This window comes from Aythya fuligula, chromosome 10, assembly GCF_009819795.1.
Source record: "Aythya fuligula isolate bAytFul2 chromosome 10, bAytFul2.pri, whole genome shotgun sequence".
Lineage (NCBI taxonomy): Eukaryota > Metazoa > Chordata > Aves > Anseriformes > Anatidae > Aythya > Aythya fuligula.
This window is the reverse complement of record NC_045568.1, coordinates 3,138,028-3,152,981: the sequence shown is the minus strand read 5'-3', so window position 1 is coordinate 3,152,981 and position 14,954 is coordinate 3,138,028. Positions and strand designations below refer to the sequence as shown.

The following is a 14,954-nucleotide window of genomic DNA, read 5'->3' as shown; positions in this document are numbered from 1 at the left end:
TATTTGTAGGAATATAGCTCACTAGCACTCCTGGAGCTGTGTATCCAGAGGGGAGGGGACAGCTCTAGGTAGATATGGAAGTATTGCTTGAGAGCTGTCTTGCAGATTGTCTTGGACGAAGGGTTGTTCCAGGTGCATCTGCCTGGGAATTTGTGTGATACGTTTAGCTAGCACTTTCAGTAACTCCAGTCCAAGTCCCTGAATAAACCCATCCCTGTAAGAGGGACTCGAATGCTCCTGGAGGCAGCAGTGAGCCAGATTCTCCATCTCTCTTATGCTGTTCTCTCTGTGGGAACAGGAGTGAAAACGTGATATGAAGTGGTAAGTGCCATAAGTGCCATCATCGTGTCTTAAAGCTTTTGTACGTTCAGCTGCAGTGTTATCCAGAAGGCTGTTCCATAGACAACAGTCAAAAGTACAGTCCATAATTCTACCTTTCTTGACATGATAGTGGGACAACACAGGTGTTTTACCAGCTCTGTGCCACTCAGAAAAATCAACCAAACCAAACCACCTGAGGCATCAGATTGCTTCAAGCTCACAGCATCTGCAGTGTGCTGCGAGTATTGTTGTGGGCCACAGTAGAGCAAGGGTTTAGAGCACGTGGTGTATGATGACCACATAACCAGGCATGCCTGAGTGCAGGGCATTCAGAAAGGTGAATTTGAAATACGTCTGTCTTCACCACTCGCTGGGAAAATAAGTTATGTCAGTGCAGTTATCAGAAAACAGTATATACGGCAGAAGTGGACTACTCAGTGAGATTTTAAAACACGTTTGCTTTGGCTGTGTTCTTGTCACCCCTTCCGTGAATGTCTGTGCCAGTAAAAACAGCTTTGGAAGCCACGTGTCCAGAGTTTAAATCGACAAGCGCAGGCACTCATGCTTGAAGGGCACAGACACTTCTTAGGGGATGTAAACAGCACAGAGAGATGTACCTGCTTTATCACAGCTAACCATTTTGCAAGCAGCTTTTCTAATTCCACGGATTTGATTTACTTTGTTTTTAATAAAAATAGAGTGCTTAGCATTGTAGTTAGACTTGAGGAAACCACATTTGATTCAGGAATATTATGCGGGCAATAAAAAGAGGCTTAAAAAAATCAGCCGTTTTCTGGAGATTATTTGCTCAGCTCTACTATTAATATTGTTTTGTTTGCCAGACTATGATCAAAAACATTTGGCAGGCGAGACTCAGTCAGGAAAGTAAGCCAGTGAAGTTGAGCTGTCATCTGAGCACATACAGAAAAACTGTTCTCTTGGCATAGAAAACAGACTGTTTACAGAAATAATAAACATGCCCTCTAAAATTATGTTCCTTCTCTCTAAAATCATGGAAGGTCACAAGACTTTGACCCTACAGAAGGAGCATAACACTTTATGAGACTTCTGTCAAAGCACATGATAAAAAATAAATACACTGTAATAAAGAAGTGTCAGTCTGATGGCTCAAATGTGCCTTCCTAACGTATTCTGTCTCCCTTCCTTAAGATGTGGTATGTGTGCTGCCACGCAAAGGAAGCCCATCTGGAGGGGATATCAAATCAATCCATTTGCCTGATGTATCAGTTGATGTAATTAACTTTTGTTTTATCTCCCGAGTAAACCTTGTAAACAATAAAATGTGTCAAAGTAAAATACAATCTATTGAAAAGTGTAATTTGTAAATGTCCCTGTGGTGATTCAGCTGCTGGATAGAGCCCCAGATGCTGAATATCCCTGAGGAGTAAAGGACTGATCTGGCCAAGACTTGGATTTTTTCTGAGCCCTGACGATAGATGGGTGAGATACAGGCAAGGGAGCAGGCAGTGGCTGGCTACTTCAGCAGCTGCATACAGCTGGAGCAGGACTGTCTTCACAGCCTTTGCCAACGTGCCCAGAGGGCAGGATTCTCACCTTCTGTTCATCTGCAGGATTTCCAGGTTTACTCTTTATTTGGGTTCCTTCTTCCTCTCCCGTAAAGCTGTTTGTTTAAGTTCTGCTGCGTAAACTCCAGGCATGGGAGTGAGAAATATCACTCACTGTCGAGAGCTCAAGCAAAGCAGCACGGCTTTCCTCGGTCGTTTGAACGCCCAGGGTGGGAGCCCTCACTCAGGTGCTTCTGGGGCTTGCTGCAGAGCGGGGGCAGACAGAAAGGTTGTGGTTATGCCAGCCATGGACTGAAACGGTTTGGGGTGTTTCCATGAGAAATTTTGTCTGGGGCAGTCTAGCATCGGGTAGCCTCTTGGCGTGTGAGAACTGTGATGAGACAGCTATAAGACCTTTTGACTGCATAAAAAGAAGCAGGGTGAGCATTAAGGCTGGGCTTGCCCTGAGCCCTGGGCTGTTACAAGTTTTCTGGTGTCTAATTGAGATTTTTATTTTTATTAAAAACCTGTTAAGATGCTTCAGCTCTGTTTTTGAGGCTCACACAGACCTGTAGTCAGTGCTGCTGGGCTACCTGTGGCCTTTATGAACTCAGGCACCCACGTTGCTCTGCCACACAGCCACAAGCCCTTCCTCCGGCATCCCAGTAGTTCAGAGCAAGCAGAAGTGTTTCCCTACTGCCGTCCTCCATTCCTGTTTTCCTCCTCTCATGTACAGCACAAACCCAGTCAGGTGATCCTGCTTTGGAATTCTACCAGTACAGATAATACATGTGAAGAGCATAAAAGATATTTAAATTTATAAAGCTTGAGCTACCAGCTTGCTGAGAATGAGTATGCAAGTATTTGGCCTTGAGCTTTCCACTCAGCCCCAAACCCACAAAAGAGTTTTACGTTAATCCAGAAAAAGAAAAAAATGCTCCATTTGGTGGTAGTTTAGATTCTGTTCAGTTATAACTTACAACCCCAAAACATAAGAAGTTTACAGTTCATAAATTATACAGCACACAGCACATGCTGTTGTAATCTGCACATAATCCATATGAAGAATTAACACCAATGTCTAAACAAAATACAAAGTCACTATAGGCAATCTTAAACCTCAGCTGTACAGTTTTTCTGAACTATTTTGGCTATAGACATGATTTTTCACCCCTCTACCCTCATATGGTATTAATTCAATTGTTTTATATGTTATACATGCGTAAGAGCTAGAAGGGATTTCCTTAAACAACAAACATTGAGGATAAAAAGGTTGGTGTTTATAAAAACGTCAAACTCAAAGGCTCTTCCATAACTTGTTAGAGGATTGCTATCATTTAACACTCAAAGCCCAGTCATTCAAGAAGTCCTCCAGAGAGAAAAGGTAATCCTGATTTTCCACTCATGAGTTACTAGTCTGATCCCTCAGAAGAGAATGAGCAGTAAGCATACAGAAAGGAGAAATTTGGTTAGAAAGATCAGAAAATGGCTATGGGATGGTTCAGTTCTGCAGGCCGTAGCATTTGGTCACTCTGTTGTTTGTTTTTTTGCTTAGAAGCTCAGTATGAAACCAGCAGGTAAATGGCTCCGAGTACACGCAGTTGGCATTAGTGCAACTGCCTGATGCTGCAAGGTGTTGAAAGGTGAACTTCTCCATTGCAGCTGAGCTGTTGCTCTTCCAGAGACAGGCTGGCAGGGCAACAAACGAGGAATGAATAAAAGACCAAGGATTGTCACACCTCTGTGCCATTTGCCTGCAGGTCAAAGTCTGTGCTGGAAGACAATGCTCACCCAGAGGGCAGGACGGGAGAGCTTCCAAAGTTGCTGGGCCCAATCCCAGTCCCAGCAGTGACTGATCAGCTTCCTCCCCTGTGATCACATAAAGCATCAGCAAAGAGCATAGCTGGAGTGTATGGCGTGGGTTTGGGAAAAAGAACGATTACGCAGGAGCTGCATAAGAACAAAAGACTTAGGAAACCACTATCTCAGTTAAAAATGTGAGCTCCCTGGGATTGCCTCTTGTACAGAGATCTCAAAGAGCCTTCGGAGGCAGAAGTAGGGGTTAGGAGGACCAAAATTACTGCTGTGGCTGGGAGGTGGGGTGAGAGAGACAGAGTAATCGGAGAGGGAATGCTGCGGTAATAGTGTTTGGAGCTTCAGCGAGAACTAGCTGGTGAGTGGAGCGGCAGATTTGTGTAAGGGAGAAGGAGCAGAAACGGGTGTGCGGGGACTCCCCTGTGTACTTCTGGCACCCTGTTTCTGGTACAGCTGAAATATCAATTCTCAGTGCCAGGGCGCACCGAGGTCTGCGAAGTTGAACGGGACTGTCAGCGCTGGGGGAGGCTGCTCCGCACCCATCGGCTGTTTTGCCGAGGCTGCTGCTGGTCTGCTGGTGCTGAGGTCTCAGCTGTTTGAGGAGGCATCGCTACTGCTGCTTGCGCACAGCAGCTTCTCCAAAACAATGACTCTCGTTTATTAGTCATGGTGAAAATCTTGTTTTTTCATGTTGCTTTTAACTAAAATACGAAAAGCAAAAGTGGAACTTTCCCTTTTTGCTGGAAAATCTTGTGATATTAACAGCTTAGAAAGCATTTTGCTGAAACTTCATTTGTGATTTGAAGGGAATAAGCTGCATTCTACAGCTTTTTTTTTTTTTTTTTTTTTTTTTTTTTTTTTTTTTTGAGTAAGCTAAGGCCCCAATTATCTTATGAAAACTAGTGGAAAGATTTCTGTTACCAGTGTTGTACCGCTGAATCTGTTTTCAATGTTGGAGTGCTTACACTTTTTTCCTGTTTACTTTGGTGCTCAGTGTTGTATAAATACAGTACCAAGGAGATGCTGCCTTGCTTCTCAGAGCTTCGTCCTTCCTCTTGTGCACCTGGAGGGGATGTTTCTGCATCTCTGCTCCCTCCAGGAGCACCGACAGGCTGGGGCAGGAAAACTGCTGCCCTTCGGTCCCGCAGCAGCAGGCTCTGTGCTGGTCTGCCTGTCCCTGTGAGACCTGAGGAGGACAAGAAAGCAGTGAGATCCTCTAAATTTGAGGTTGGAGTCCCTTGTTTGAGTAATGTGCTCATAGCCTAACACTAATCTTTTATTTCAGAGCGAAAAGCCCCTTTCCAGGTGAGAGCCTCACTTGTCCTCAGTGTTGAAGGCTTAGTACACGTGCTTGGGAGTCTTTAGGTTGATCCGGCTCTGGATAAGAGGTCACCCAGCTGTCCGAACAGCCACGAGGAGACAAAACGCTCCGTCCCCGCCTGCCACAGACCTGCTGGCTGCCGGGGGGCCCGGCTGAGCGTTTCTGCTGCCTGCCAGCACCGGGGCGTTGCTGCCAGTCCGCTCTTCTGCGGGGCTCCCCGACAGGCGAAAACGCGATGGCCGGGGGCGAGGCCGTTCCTAATTCCTCTTGTCCTCGTTACCAGCATTCTGTCCCGCCGTTTCCTTCAGGGGATGTTGCCGAGGCCCGGCCAGGCCCGGCAGAGGGCACCCGCGGCACGAGCAGCGGCGCGGGGCCGGGGCCGGGGCCGGGCCGGGCGCACGGGGAGCCCGGCGCAGGGTTGGACTGAGCAGGGCCCGTAGGGTCGTGCAGGGGGTCAGGGGCTGTCACGCTTCCCCCGGCGGTGTAGGAACGTCATTCGTTCGCAAAAGTAGTTTTAGGAAGCCCTACAACCCCTGTTAGTCACCTCCCAGAAGGCAGGGGAGGTCTGTTTTGGCACAGGGGAATGTGCAGGATCGCTGCAGCCTTCTAGGTGGTGGTGGCGCCTGTGTATGGGCCCCGGGTTTACGCTGAGGCCTGTTGTGCACAGAGTAATTAACTTTTCTCATACAGATAGTTGTGTTTGTGTGAAAGACAAAGCAATTCATCTCCCAAAATCTCACACCTTCAAGGGAAAAGGGAATTTCCTGTGTACCGATTGGCCTTTATTAACATGTCTCCTTTTAAAGTATTTTGCTGAAGTCTGACCTTCCTAGTCCCCTATTTCATTCTAAATTAGATGGATCCATTAATAGGAGCAAGAAAAACATGGTTATTCCCCTAGCAGCAGGATGCAGGAGGAGGAAGGTAGCCCTGCAGAAACATTTGTACTTTCCCTCTCTTACCCCCACTGAAGTGAACCCACGGGACAGCCTTCCCATGGCTGTAAGTATCGCCTCTTAGTTGGCCCCCAGGCAGTGGTTTCTGTGTCCCAAGGCAGCTGTGCGAGCCCAGGAGGGTTGCTGCAGGGGACAGGGTCTCAGCTGGGGGCAGAGCTGGGGGCAGAGTTGGGCTGGATTTTACTTGCAGTCCTCTGTGAGCCGGATCAGCTTTAGAGTGGGATGCACAAAGCAAAGCCCTGAAAGGTTTTTGGCAGATCTCTCCTGCAGGTGCACAGAGGAAGCACAGGGACTTTACTCAGGCTGGCCTTAGAGCTTAGCAGGTGCTTTTGGCAGGACACTCGTGCTGCTGGAAACATGACCCTTCCGTGAGCCCCACCTGTCTGTGACAACCCGGTGCCATCAGCTGCCTGCCGCCTCATGAAAATCACGTTCCCTTAAACCAGGTCCTGCCGTGGTTGAACCAGAGGCATGATGGCCAATGTCCTGGGGCTTTTGGTGGGTTTAAATTCAGCCCACCAGAGTGAGGCACCCACAGCTCCCTATGGACAAGGCTCCCCTGAGTGGCTGCCCAGGTTCCCCCGCTCAGGTACCCTGCAGAGCTGACCCCCGGCCGTTCTCCCATGGCTCCCAACTCATGACCAAGCCTCCCGCAGCCAAAGTTACATTTTTAAGAACCCGTTGAGTCTCGGCCAAGCTATAGAGATTAAAACGGATAAAGGCTCTTAGGAATGTAAACAGCATAGAGAAATCCTAATCCACGTGGCACAATGTTATTCAAAAAGAAAAAAAAAATATTCTAGCCAGAGGTGGTAAATCGTCCTCACTTCCTGAGCGTGCCAAGCCTGGGACCCCACGTGCAGCCTTCTGCCGGCGGAGCTCCAGGCCTCGTTCCAGAGGAGGAGCCCACGGGAGGCTCGGTGCCGGTGCTGCTGCCCTGGCAGGTGGTGTATGTGCAGCAGTCCGTGCTGCACTGGGCAGCGTCTGAAAATAGAAGATGTCTGGGAGGTGTCAGGCACCTGGCTGCTCGCTTTAAGATTGTTTTCCCGAGGTGTTTTTGGTCGGGGTAATTTTGGGTAAGTCTCACTGAGCCCGCTCTGCGGCACCTTCCGTGCCAGGGGGTTGCACCTCTGCGGGAGTGAGGGGAGATCCCGGCCCTCGTCCGGCACGGGGGCGCTTCGGTGCCTCTGTGCCTGGACTTTGAAACGAGATCCACGTACAAATCAAAAGCTTGTCTGAGAAATAAGCTGGCAGAAAGGAACCCTTCGTTGCTTAATTGTTTTATACTGTTTGGCTCTTAAAGAAAGCTAAATTATGTAATTGGCTCTCTTAACAGGGTTTTTAACTAGCTGTGGTGGTGCTCGTGAGAGGCCGGGAAGTCAGCTTTAATATGATTTTAATATGTATAAAACATCTTGTTATTTTAAAAATAAAATGTTTCAATTAGCCATTATTGTGTTAAATGACTTAAACATCTCCCTGCTGATCTATAAACCCAAGCCATCCAGATCTGACGTAGCACTTGAGAACAAGAAACCCAAACTGACTGCGGGCTAGCCGTAAACCTGAAGAATGTAGGGATTTTATTCTGTTTCTTCACTTCACTTTTAAAAACTGAAGGCCCCAGCTCCACACAGATGTAGTCATTAACTTAATTTTATGAACTATAAACAGTCCTAGTCCAGTCAGTCAACTGTGTACGCAGTGAATAACCTAAGCACACGTTTAAGTGTTTACAGCACAGGGGCTAATGTGATATCATTAAGGGCGTCTCTAATTTTGCAACAGATGCAGGGATTGCTTGAATTTAAACTAAAACGCGGGTGATAAGGACAAGTCATTGATTTCTGTCTGAAGGTAGTTTAGCGCCCAGAAATGGGTAGTTCAGCTGTAGCTGCTGTTGAAGGTTGAAGGTATTAACTGAACTACCTACTTTTAAGTACCTGCTTTTTACTTACCCTTTTATGTATATCCTGCCATTTGCAAACCACACTTGTTGCTTGCAGTGTAGTCCCAACACGGATAACAGCAGCTTCGTGTGCTCAGTTCCACATCCACGAGTGGTTACAGCAGTGCTGTGTGATCAGCTTTGGTGTGATTCAAAGCCCAGCTTGGCTTTTCCGAAGCCCTGGACTGTGGGGTTTATGTCAACGGCAGCCTGGGGCCCTGTGCTCACTGTCACCCATCACTGAAGGACTGGGCTGTCACTTCCCGTGCTGAACCTGTGCATCAAAACCCTGTTTTGTACGTGTATGTGTTCACAGGTTTGTGTGTGACAGGGAAGGGCTGCATGCAGCGTCGCATCACCATCGACACAGTGCCTATAAAAGCCACAGAGGTGCTCTCGCTCCGAAGGAAGGCCACGGCCCCAGAAGGGTATTGCAGGAGACTCCCTCATGCCACCAACGGGTTACTCCACTGATGGTTTTCTTGGGTGGTTGGGTTTTTTGGTTTTGGTTGGGTTTTGTTGTTGTTTTGTTTTGACAGCAGCTCCAGGTGGAAGGAGGGTTATAAATACACTGTCAACGAGGGAAAGCGAATTGCAGCTGTCTGTTAGCTGGGACAGCATTTTGGGGGGCTGGTGAATGAGCCCCTGATCCTACAGACCTTTGTAAGCCTTCAGTAGAGGACAGTTTGTAGAGGAGACACTGTTACAGGAAATATGTCCGGCCTGAAATCTGTCACCGTTTGCATTTAGCTCCTGGTTTGCATTTCCACGCATTGCTTCCCTTGCCTGGGGACTAGGCAAAATGAAAGCTGAAAGAAAAAAACAACAGCGACTAAAACCAAACCAAAACCAAACCAAAACCTCTTTTACAAGTCCCATTTATCTGAGAAAAGAGAGAGGAAGGCTCAGCATCCCTCCCGGTGCTCCCTTACTCACCGCTCGTGCCCTCCGTCGCTGTGTGCCCGCAGGGGAGCCCCGGCACCGACCTCCGGCTGTCTCCGAGCAGGATTTGAGGCTCCGGAGCAGCCGGGCTGTCTGCTCGGCCCGGGTGGCTGCAGCAAACCGCCCGGGGAGGGATGCGTGTGGCAGTGCTCGGTCCTTCAACCCGCAGCCCGGGGCACCCGTCGGGGCATCGCCGTCGGGGTGACGGCGCCGTGCCGGGAGCTGGCTGCGGGCTGCAAGGGGCAGGGAGCGCGCATTTGGTCCTTTTGCTCCTTGCTGTGGCTCAGGGGAGAAGGACGCCCCGAGAAGTCGCGTGGAAAAGGCGGCGGAAAAAATCTTTCCCCGTCCAAACGGGCAGCAGTCGGCGAGGGGAAAGCCCCCGGCCAGGGGAAGGGTTTGGGGGCGCTGAGCGGGCTCCTCTCCTCCTTCAGGGCGCGGCTTTCGCTGCCCCGAGCCCCGGCCGACGAGCAGACGGCTGCCGGGATGCCCCAAGTGCAGAAGAGAGCAAAAGGAGGCTCCAAACGCTCCGCGTTTATAGAAAATAAAGATCGGGAGAGCTCCTGAACAGGGCAGAGGTATTGATAGGTTCTGAAACTAATGACGTACGTGCGTAAAAAAATGCTAAAAAGTGGGTAACTGTCGAAATAATTTGTATTTCTAACAGTTCGATAGACCCTTTGCTTGGTGCGAGCAAAATAAACCCTTCTTTCTTTCCTTTTAAGGAAAAAAGGTGATTCCCTTCTAGCAGATGGAAAACGAAGTGCACACAATTTGGGGCCTGCAGAAACGTCCCTTTCGTCCCCAAACCCCGCCGAGCTCCGAGGTGATGCTGCTCGGGGCAGCGCGGCTCCGAGGGGCCGTGTGAGCGGCGGGGCAGGGCGCAGGGTGCAAAACCCCGTGTGTAAGAGCGCAGGGAGTTAGGCGATTTCGGTCCTTTCAAGAATCACTGACAAAAAATAAAATAAAGCACCGCCCGATGTCCTCGTAGCAGCAGGATTTGCTCCGCAGCGGATTTCTGCCGCTCGGTAGCGACGTCCCGCAGGCTGCGCCCTGGGCAAAGCAGGGAGGTGCGGGGCTGGCGCTGAGCTGCGGGGCGCAGCGCGTCCAGCCCGCAGGGCGCTGAGGGAAGGGCAGCGAGGTGCGGCACGGGGACGGGTGCTCGGCGGTGTGTGCTGTGTGTGCCGCTCCCGGAGGGGAGGCTGGTTCAGGCTGCTGTGGATGTGTCCGCTCGCTTGAATGGGCCCCAAATTCTCCCCAGTTTACGCGTAAATTATTCTTCTCGTTATTCACCAGCGGCCTCTTTTGCCTTGGCCGTTAGAAATCGGTACCTTGGCGTGAGAGTAGCTCCTGCTCTAAATAAAGACGGACAAAATACAGACAGACGGACGAGTGGCCGCGGAGGGAACCGGGCGGGTCCCGTCCCGGTGCGCTGGGCTCCGCCGAGCTCGGAGGGCGGCCCGGGGGGTCGGTGCCGGTCGGTCCCGTCCCGTCCCTGCCTGCAGGGGACACGGCAGCGGCAGCCGGGGCCCTAAGGAGGGCAGGGGCAGCGGCTTTCGGCGTTTGCGAGGAACGAGGGGCACGGCTGTGAGCTGAAGGGACGCGGGGCAAGCAGCAAATCCAAGCGGAGCCGCCTGGTACAAGTGGCAGCGAGGGTATGGGACAGGTTACCTCGGGAAGTCCTAAAAGCACCGAGCAGAAACGAATTCAAGAAGCACCTGGCTTTGGGCGCATGCAATGAAAGGCGGAGGAAGGACGTGGCGGGGGCATTTTGGCCGCGGCCCCAGGACCGCGGGGAAACCCTCCCAACCTCTCCCCTTGCTCGCCGAGCGACCCCGCGGGGCCAGCCCGGGGGTCCCGACAGCCCCGAGCCCCCCGAGCGCGCTGCGGGCGTCGGGGCCGGCCCCGGGTCGCCTCGGGCTCCGCGGCTGGGGGTGGGGGGGGGAAGAGGCGGCGGCTCCTCCTCCGCTCAGCCCCGGGGGGAGCCGGCCCGGGGGGGCGGGCAGGTGGCGGGGCGGCGCCCGGGGGCTGCCCCGGGGCCGGGGGCCGGGGGTCGGGGGGTCGGGGCCGCGCTGGAAGGGCCCGGCGCTTGTTTGGGTGTCTGCTGTCCCGCGGCGGGCAGGCAGAACCGTGGGTAATTTGCTTTCTATGGCAGGGGATCAAATGCTCTGCCCTAACCTCTCGCTTCCAGGTACTCGCCCGCCCCGGCCCCTTCCTTCCTCCGCGGCCCCTCCCGCGCCCTCCCCCGCCGCGCCGCCAGCCCCGCCGGGCCGGGCGCTATATAGGCGGCTGCCCCGCGGCCCGGGGCGGAGAAACGCTGCCCGGTGCCGCGCCCCGGTGCAGGCAGCGCTCGCGGCCCGGTGCCGAGCCGTTCGAGCTGGGGGGGCCGAGCCGAGCCCTGCCCGGGGGTAGGGGCAGGGGCAGGGACAGGGCGGGGGGCGGCGGCGGGGCGATGGGCAGAGCCCCCCCTGCCCGGCTCCCAGCGGTGCCGGCCGGGGGGCTGCGCTAGGGCGGCCCGGCGGAGCCTCGGCCCCGCGGCCGGGGCTCACCCCCCCCCTCCCCGGGGGCGGCGAGGATGCAGCACCCGCTGGAGCTGGGGGCCGCGCACTACTTCCCGGCCGAAGCCTTCCCCGACCACCGCTCGCACCGCTACCGCAGCTTCATGATCGAGGAGATCCTCACCGACCCCCCGGACGCCAAGGGCGCGGCGCCGGCCGGGGAGCTCCTCAAGTTCGGGGTGCAGGCGCTGCTCTCGGCCCGGCCCTACCACAACCACCTAGGTACGTGCTGCCGCGGGGCCGGGCCGCCTCCGGGATCCGGGCTCCGAGCTCCGGGCACCGCGGCCCGAGGGGTCCCGGGGCCGGGGAGGGAGCAGGCTCCGGGCTGCGGCTCGCCGGGACCGCGCTGCATCGGGGCGCCGCTGGGCTCCCGGGGCTGGCGGGCAGAGCGCGGCTTCGAGCCGCTCCTCGGAAGCAAACCCCGTTAATTTGGGCAGCGAGCAGCCGCCGGGCTCCCTGCACACCGGGCAGGCTGGGGGCCGGCGCCGCGGTGTAGCGCTTGGGGCCTAAAGCGGAGCTTTGCGTGGCTGCCACTGACGGTCCCGGGCAGAGGGCGGCTGCCCCGAGGATTTGGGGATTTTGGGGGTTCGGGTGAGGTGCAAGTGCCGGGGCCCTGCGCGGCGGGCACAGCCGGGGGGCTGCGGGGAGCCCCGCGGACACGGCGTCAGCTGGAAGCCCGACGGATGGACGGACAGACAGACAGGGCGATGGATGGAAAGCGCGATCTGTCCCCTCTGTTACAGCATCTAGGACAAATGCAGAACGTTAATGACATATCTCTCTCTCTTTTTTTTTTTCATTTTTTCATTTTTTCATTTTTTCTGTTTTCTTTTTCTCTCTTTTTTTTTTTTTTTTTGGTCGTTGGTTTTTGTAAAGGCGAGTGTTTCGGTGCGCTGCCAGAAGCTTTCGTTTCCAAAGCCGTCCCACCGCAGAAAGGCCGCTCTTTCACCCGTACGAACGAATGGAACGGGACCGTCCCGATTTCTTTTTTTTTTTTTTCCTTTTAAAAGAGAAATTGGAAACCGTCGAGCCCCACAGTCAGGGAGCAACATAGATTAGGACATGCGGAAATCTGCGTTGCTTTAAGTACCGGTTTCAAGCACCGGTCCGGCTAAAACGCAGTTCTCAGGCTGCCGGGCGGCGAGACGCGGCTTTGAGCAGCAGCGGGGTTTCTGCTGCGGCCGAGGAGGAGGAACCCGCAGTGAAGTTCCTTACAGCCCACCCGTGGGGATTGCTGCCGGGTTTTTAGGGCCGGGGGTCCGCGGGGGGCGACTCCGCACCCGGCGCGCCCGGAACCCGCTGGGGGCTGCGGGACCGGGCCGGGGCCCCCGGGCCCTGCAGGGCTCTCCCGGGGCCGAGAGGGGCCTGAGCCGCTCTGTGCCGGCCCTGGGGTGGGCTCGCAGCTCGGTGCCATCGAGGGAGCTGCCGGCCGTGCTCCCGAGCGCGTTTTCGCAGCCAAGCCGGGGGCTGTGGGTCCCGGAGGAAGATGCGATTGTTTGCGGGTTAAAATCGCGCTGCGGGGCCCGGGGGAAGATGCGATTCAATTGTTCGGGGACTGAAATCGCGCTGAGGGGCTCCGGGCAGGGAAACCCGCGGGGGGCTGCCCGCCCGGCCCCGGCCGCACGTCGGGGGCGAAGCCGAGCTGGCGGCCGCGGCTGCGGCAGCTGCTCGGGAGCATCGGCGGGGAGCGCTTGGGAATCTTTTGGGAATCGTTTTAAAGCGTTTCCACCTGTACGCCGGGAATCACCCGGTAATCACCGGCTGCCGGCCGGAGGGCAAAGTGTGACCCCGCGTCCTCGGGGAGACGGGCGGGCCCGGGGGGGCTGCGTGCGGGCTCCCCGCGGGGTCTGCCCGGCTCTCACGGCCCCTCTCTCCCGCAGCCGTGCTGAAGGCGGAGCCGGCGGCCGTGTTCAAGTTCCCGCTGGCTCCCTTGGGCTGCTCGGGGCTGAGCTCGGCGCTGCTGGCCGCCGGCTCGGGGCTGCAGGGCGGCTCCGCCTCGCCCCATCTCCCGCTGGAGCTGCACCTCCGCGGCAAGCTGGAGCCGGGCCCCCCCGAGCCGGGCGGCAAGGCCAAGAAGGGGCGCCGCAGCCGCACCGTCTTCACCGAGCTGCAGCTCATGGGGCTTGAGAAGCGCTTCGAGAAGCAGAAATACCTCTCCACGCCCGACAGGTAGGGCAGGCCGGGCCCTCCGGAGCGGGGCAGGGCGCGGGGGGAGTTTTTGCTGGGGAGGGAGAGGAGCCGCGGGCCGGCCGGACTGGGTCTCACCGCCTGTCTCTCTCCCGCAGAATAGACCTGGCCGAATCGCTGGGGCTCAGCCAGCTCCAGGTGAAAACCTGGTACCAGAACAGGCGCATGAAATGGAAGAAAATAGTAAGTGCCCGCCTCTGACCCTTCTGCGCGCCCCGCCGCGGTACGGGGGCAGCTCTGCCGCCTCGGCCTTCTGCATGCCCAGGGCAAAAATGCATGCGACGGGGGGGAAAAAAGTTCTATTCTAATATTTAAAGTGATCTATTTGTGTGCCCGCGGTCTGTGAGGCCAGCATCGCCCGGGCCGGGCCCTCCTGGTTTTGCTGCCGCCCCCATCGGGCTGCTCGGCTCGGCTCGGAGCGGGGCCGCGGGAGGCTTCTCCCGAGCGGGGCCGCCCGAGAACCGCTTTTACTCGGCTGTCCCCCCCTGTGCTCCCTCCCCGCCTCGCAGGTGCTGCAGGGGGGCGGCCTGGAGTCCCCCACCAAACCCAAGGGCCGCCCCAAGAAGAACTCCATCCCCAGCAGCGAGCAGCTCTCGGAGCAGGAACGAGCCCGGGACGCCGAGAAGCCGCCCGAGAGCCTGGGCTCGCCGGCTGAGGTCAGCCAGGAGGAGTGACCGGCACGGCCCGGCCCCACCGCCGCCGGCCCCGAGCCGCTCCGCCCGGCCGGGAGCGCGGCCACCGAGCGCCGCCGCCGCCGCCCCGGGCCGGGGTCCCCGGGAGGAGCCACCGGCCCCGCACCTCCCCGCTCCGCCGGCAGCGACCCAGGGGGAAGAGGGCTGGAAGGGGGGAACCAAGCGGTTCGTGGACTGCTGTCGCCTTCGGTTTCCGACGAATCCAGCGTTTGGCCCGGCCGCGTCCCTGGCCCCAGCCCCGCCGCTCCTCTCCGCGCCCGCGGGGCGCTGCGCCCCGGCCCCCGCTGTGCGACGGCCCCGAGGGGCCAGGAGGAGGACACTGGACCCCACCTTCACGTCCGCTCGCTGTCTGAAACCCTGTGGTGCCCCTAGTTACTCGAAAACTGCATTTTACGATCAGTTTTATTAATGCGAAGATATTTACTTTATTTCAATAAAGTATTTTATGAACTATTGCTCTGAGTAGCGTCATGCTTTTCCTATTTTTTTTTCCTATTTTTTTCTATTATTTTTTTTTCTTTCCCTCGGCAGCAGTTAATCTGTCTGAGATTCAGACGCGAGGCCCGAGGCCGCCTGTCCCGGTCGGGGGCAGCACCCCCGGGTTTGCTGGAGCGCAGCGGGGCAGGAGCGAGGCGATGCTTTCGCACTGTACAAACAGGGAACGAAGTGCTGCTGGTTGGAGCGGCTTTGG

The 14,954-nt window shown here is 55.8% G+C and overlaps 1 protein-coding gene across 1 annotated transcript; it reads left to right on the top strand.

The window, feature by feature from the left end:
• The first annotated feature begins 11,401 nt into the window (after positions 1-11,401).
• On the top strand, positions 11,402-14,245 carry BARX1 (BARX homeobox 1). The gene is made up of 4 exons (XM_032193830.1): positions 11,402-11,606; positions 13,265-13,553; positions 13,670-13,754; positions 14,081-14,245. Exons 1-4 carry the CDS (start codon positions 11,402-11,404, stop codon positions 14,243-14,245), a joined length of 744 nt encoding a protein of 247 aa, XP_032049721.1.
• Positions 14,246-14,954: the final 709 nt, after the last annotated feature.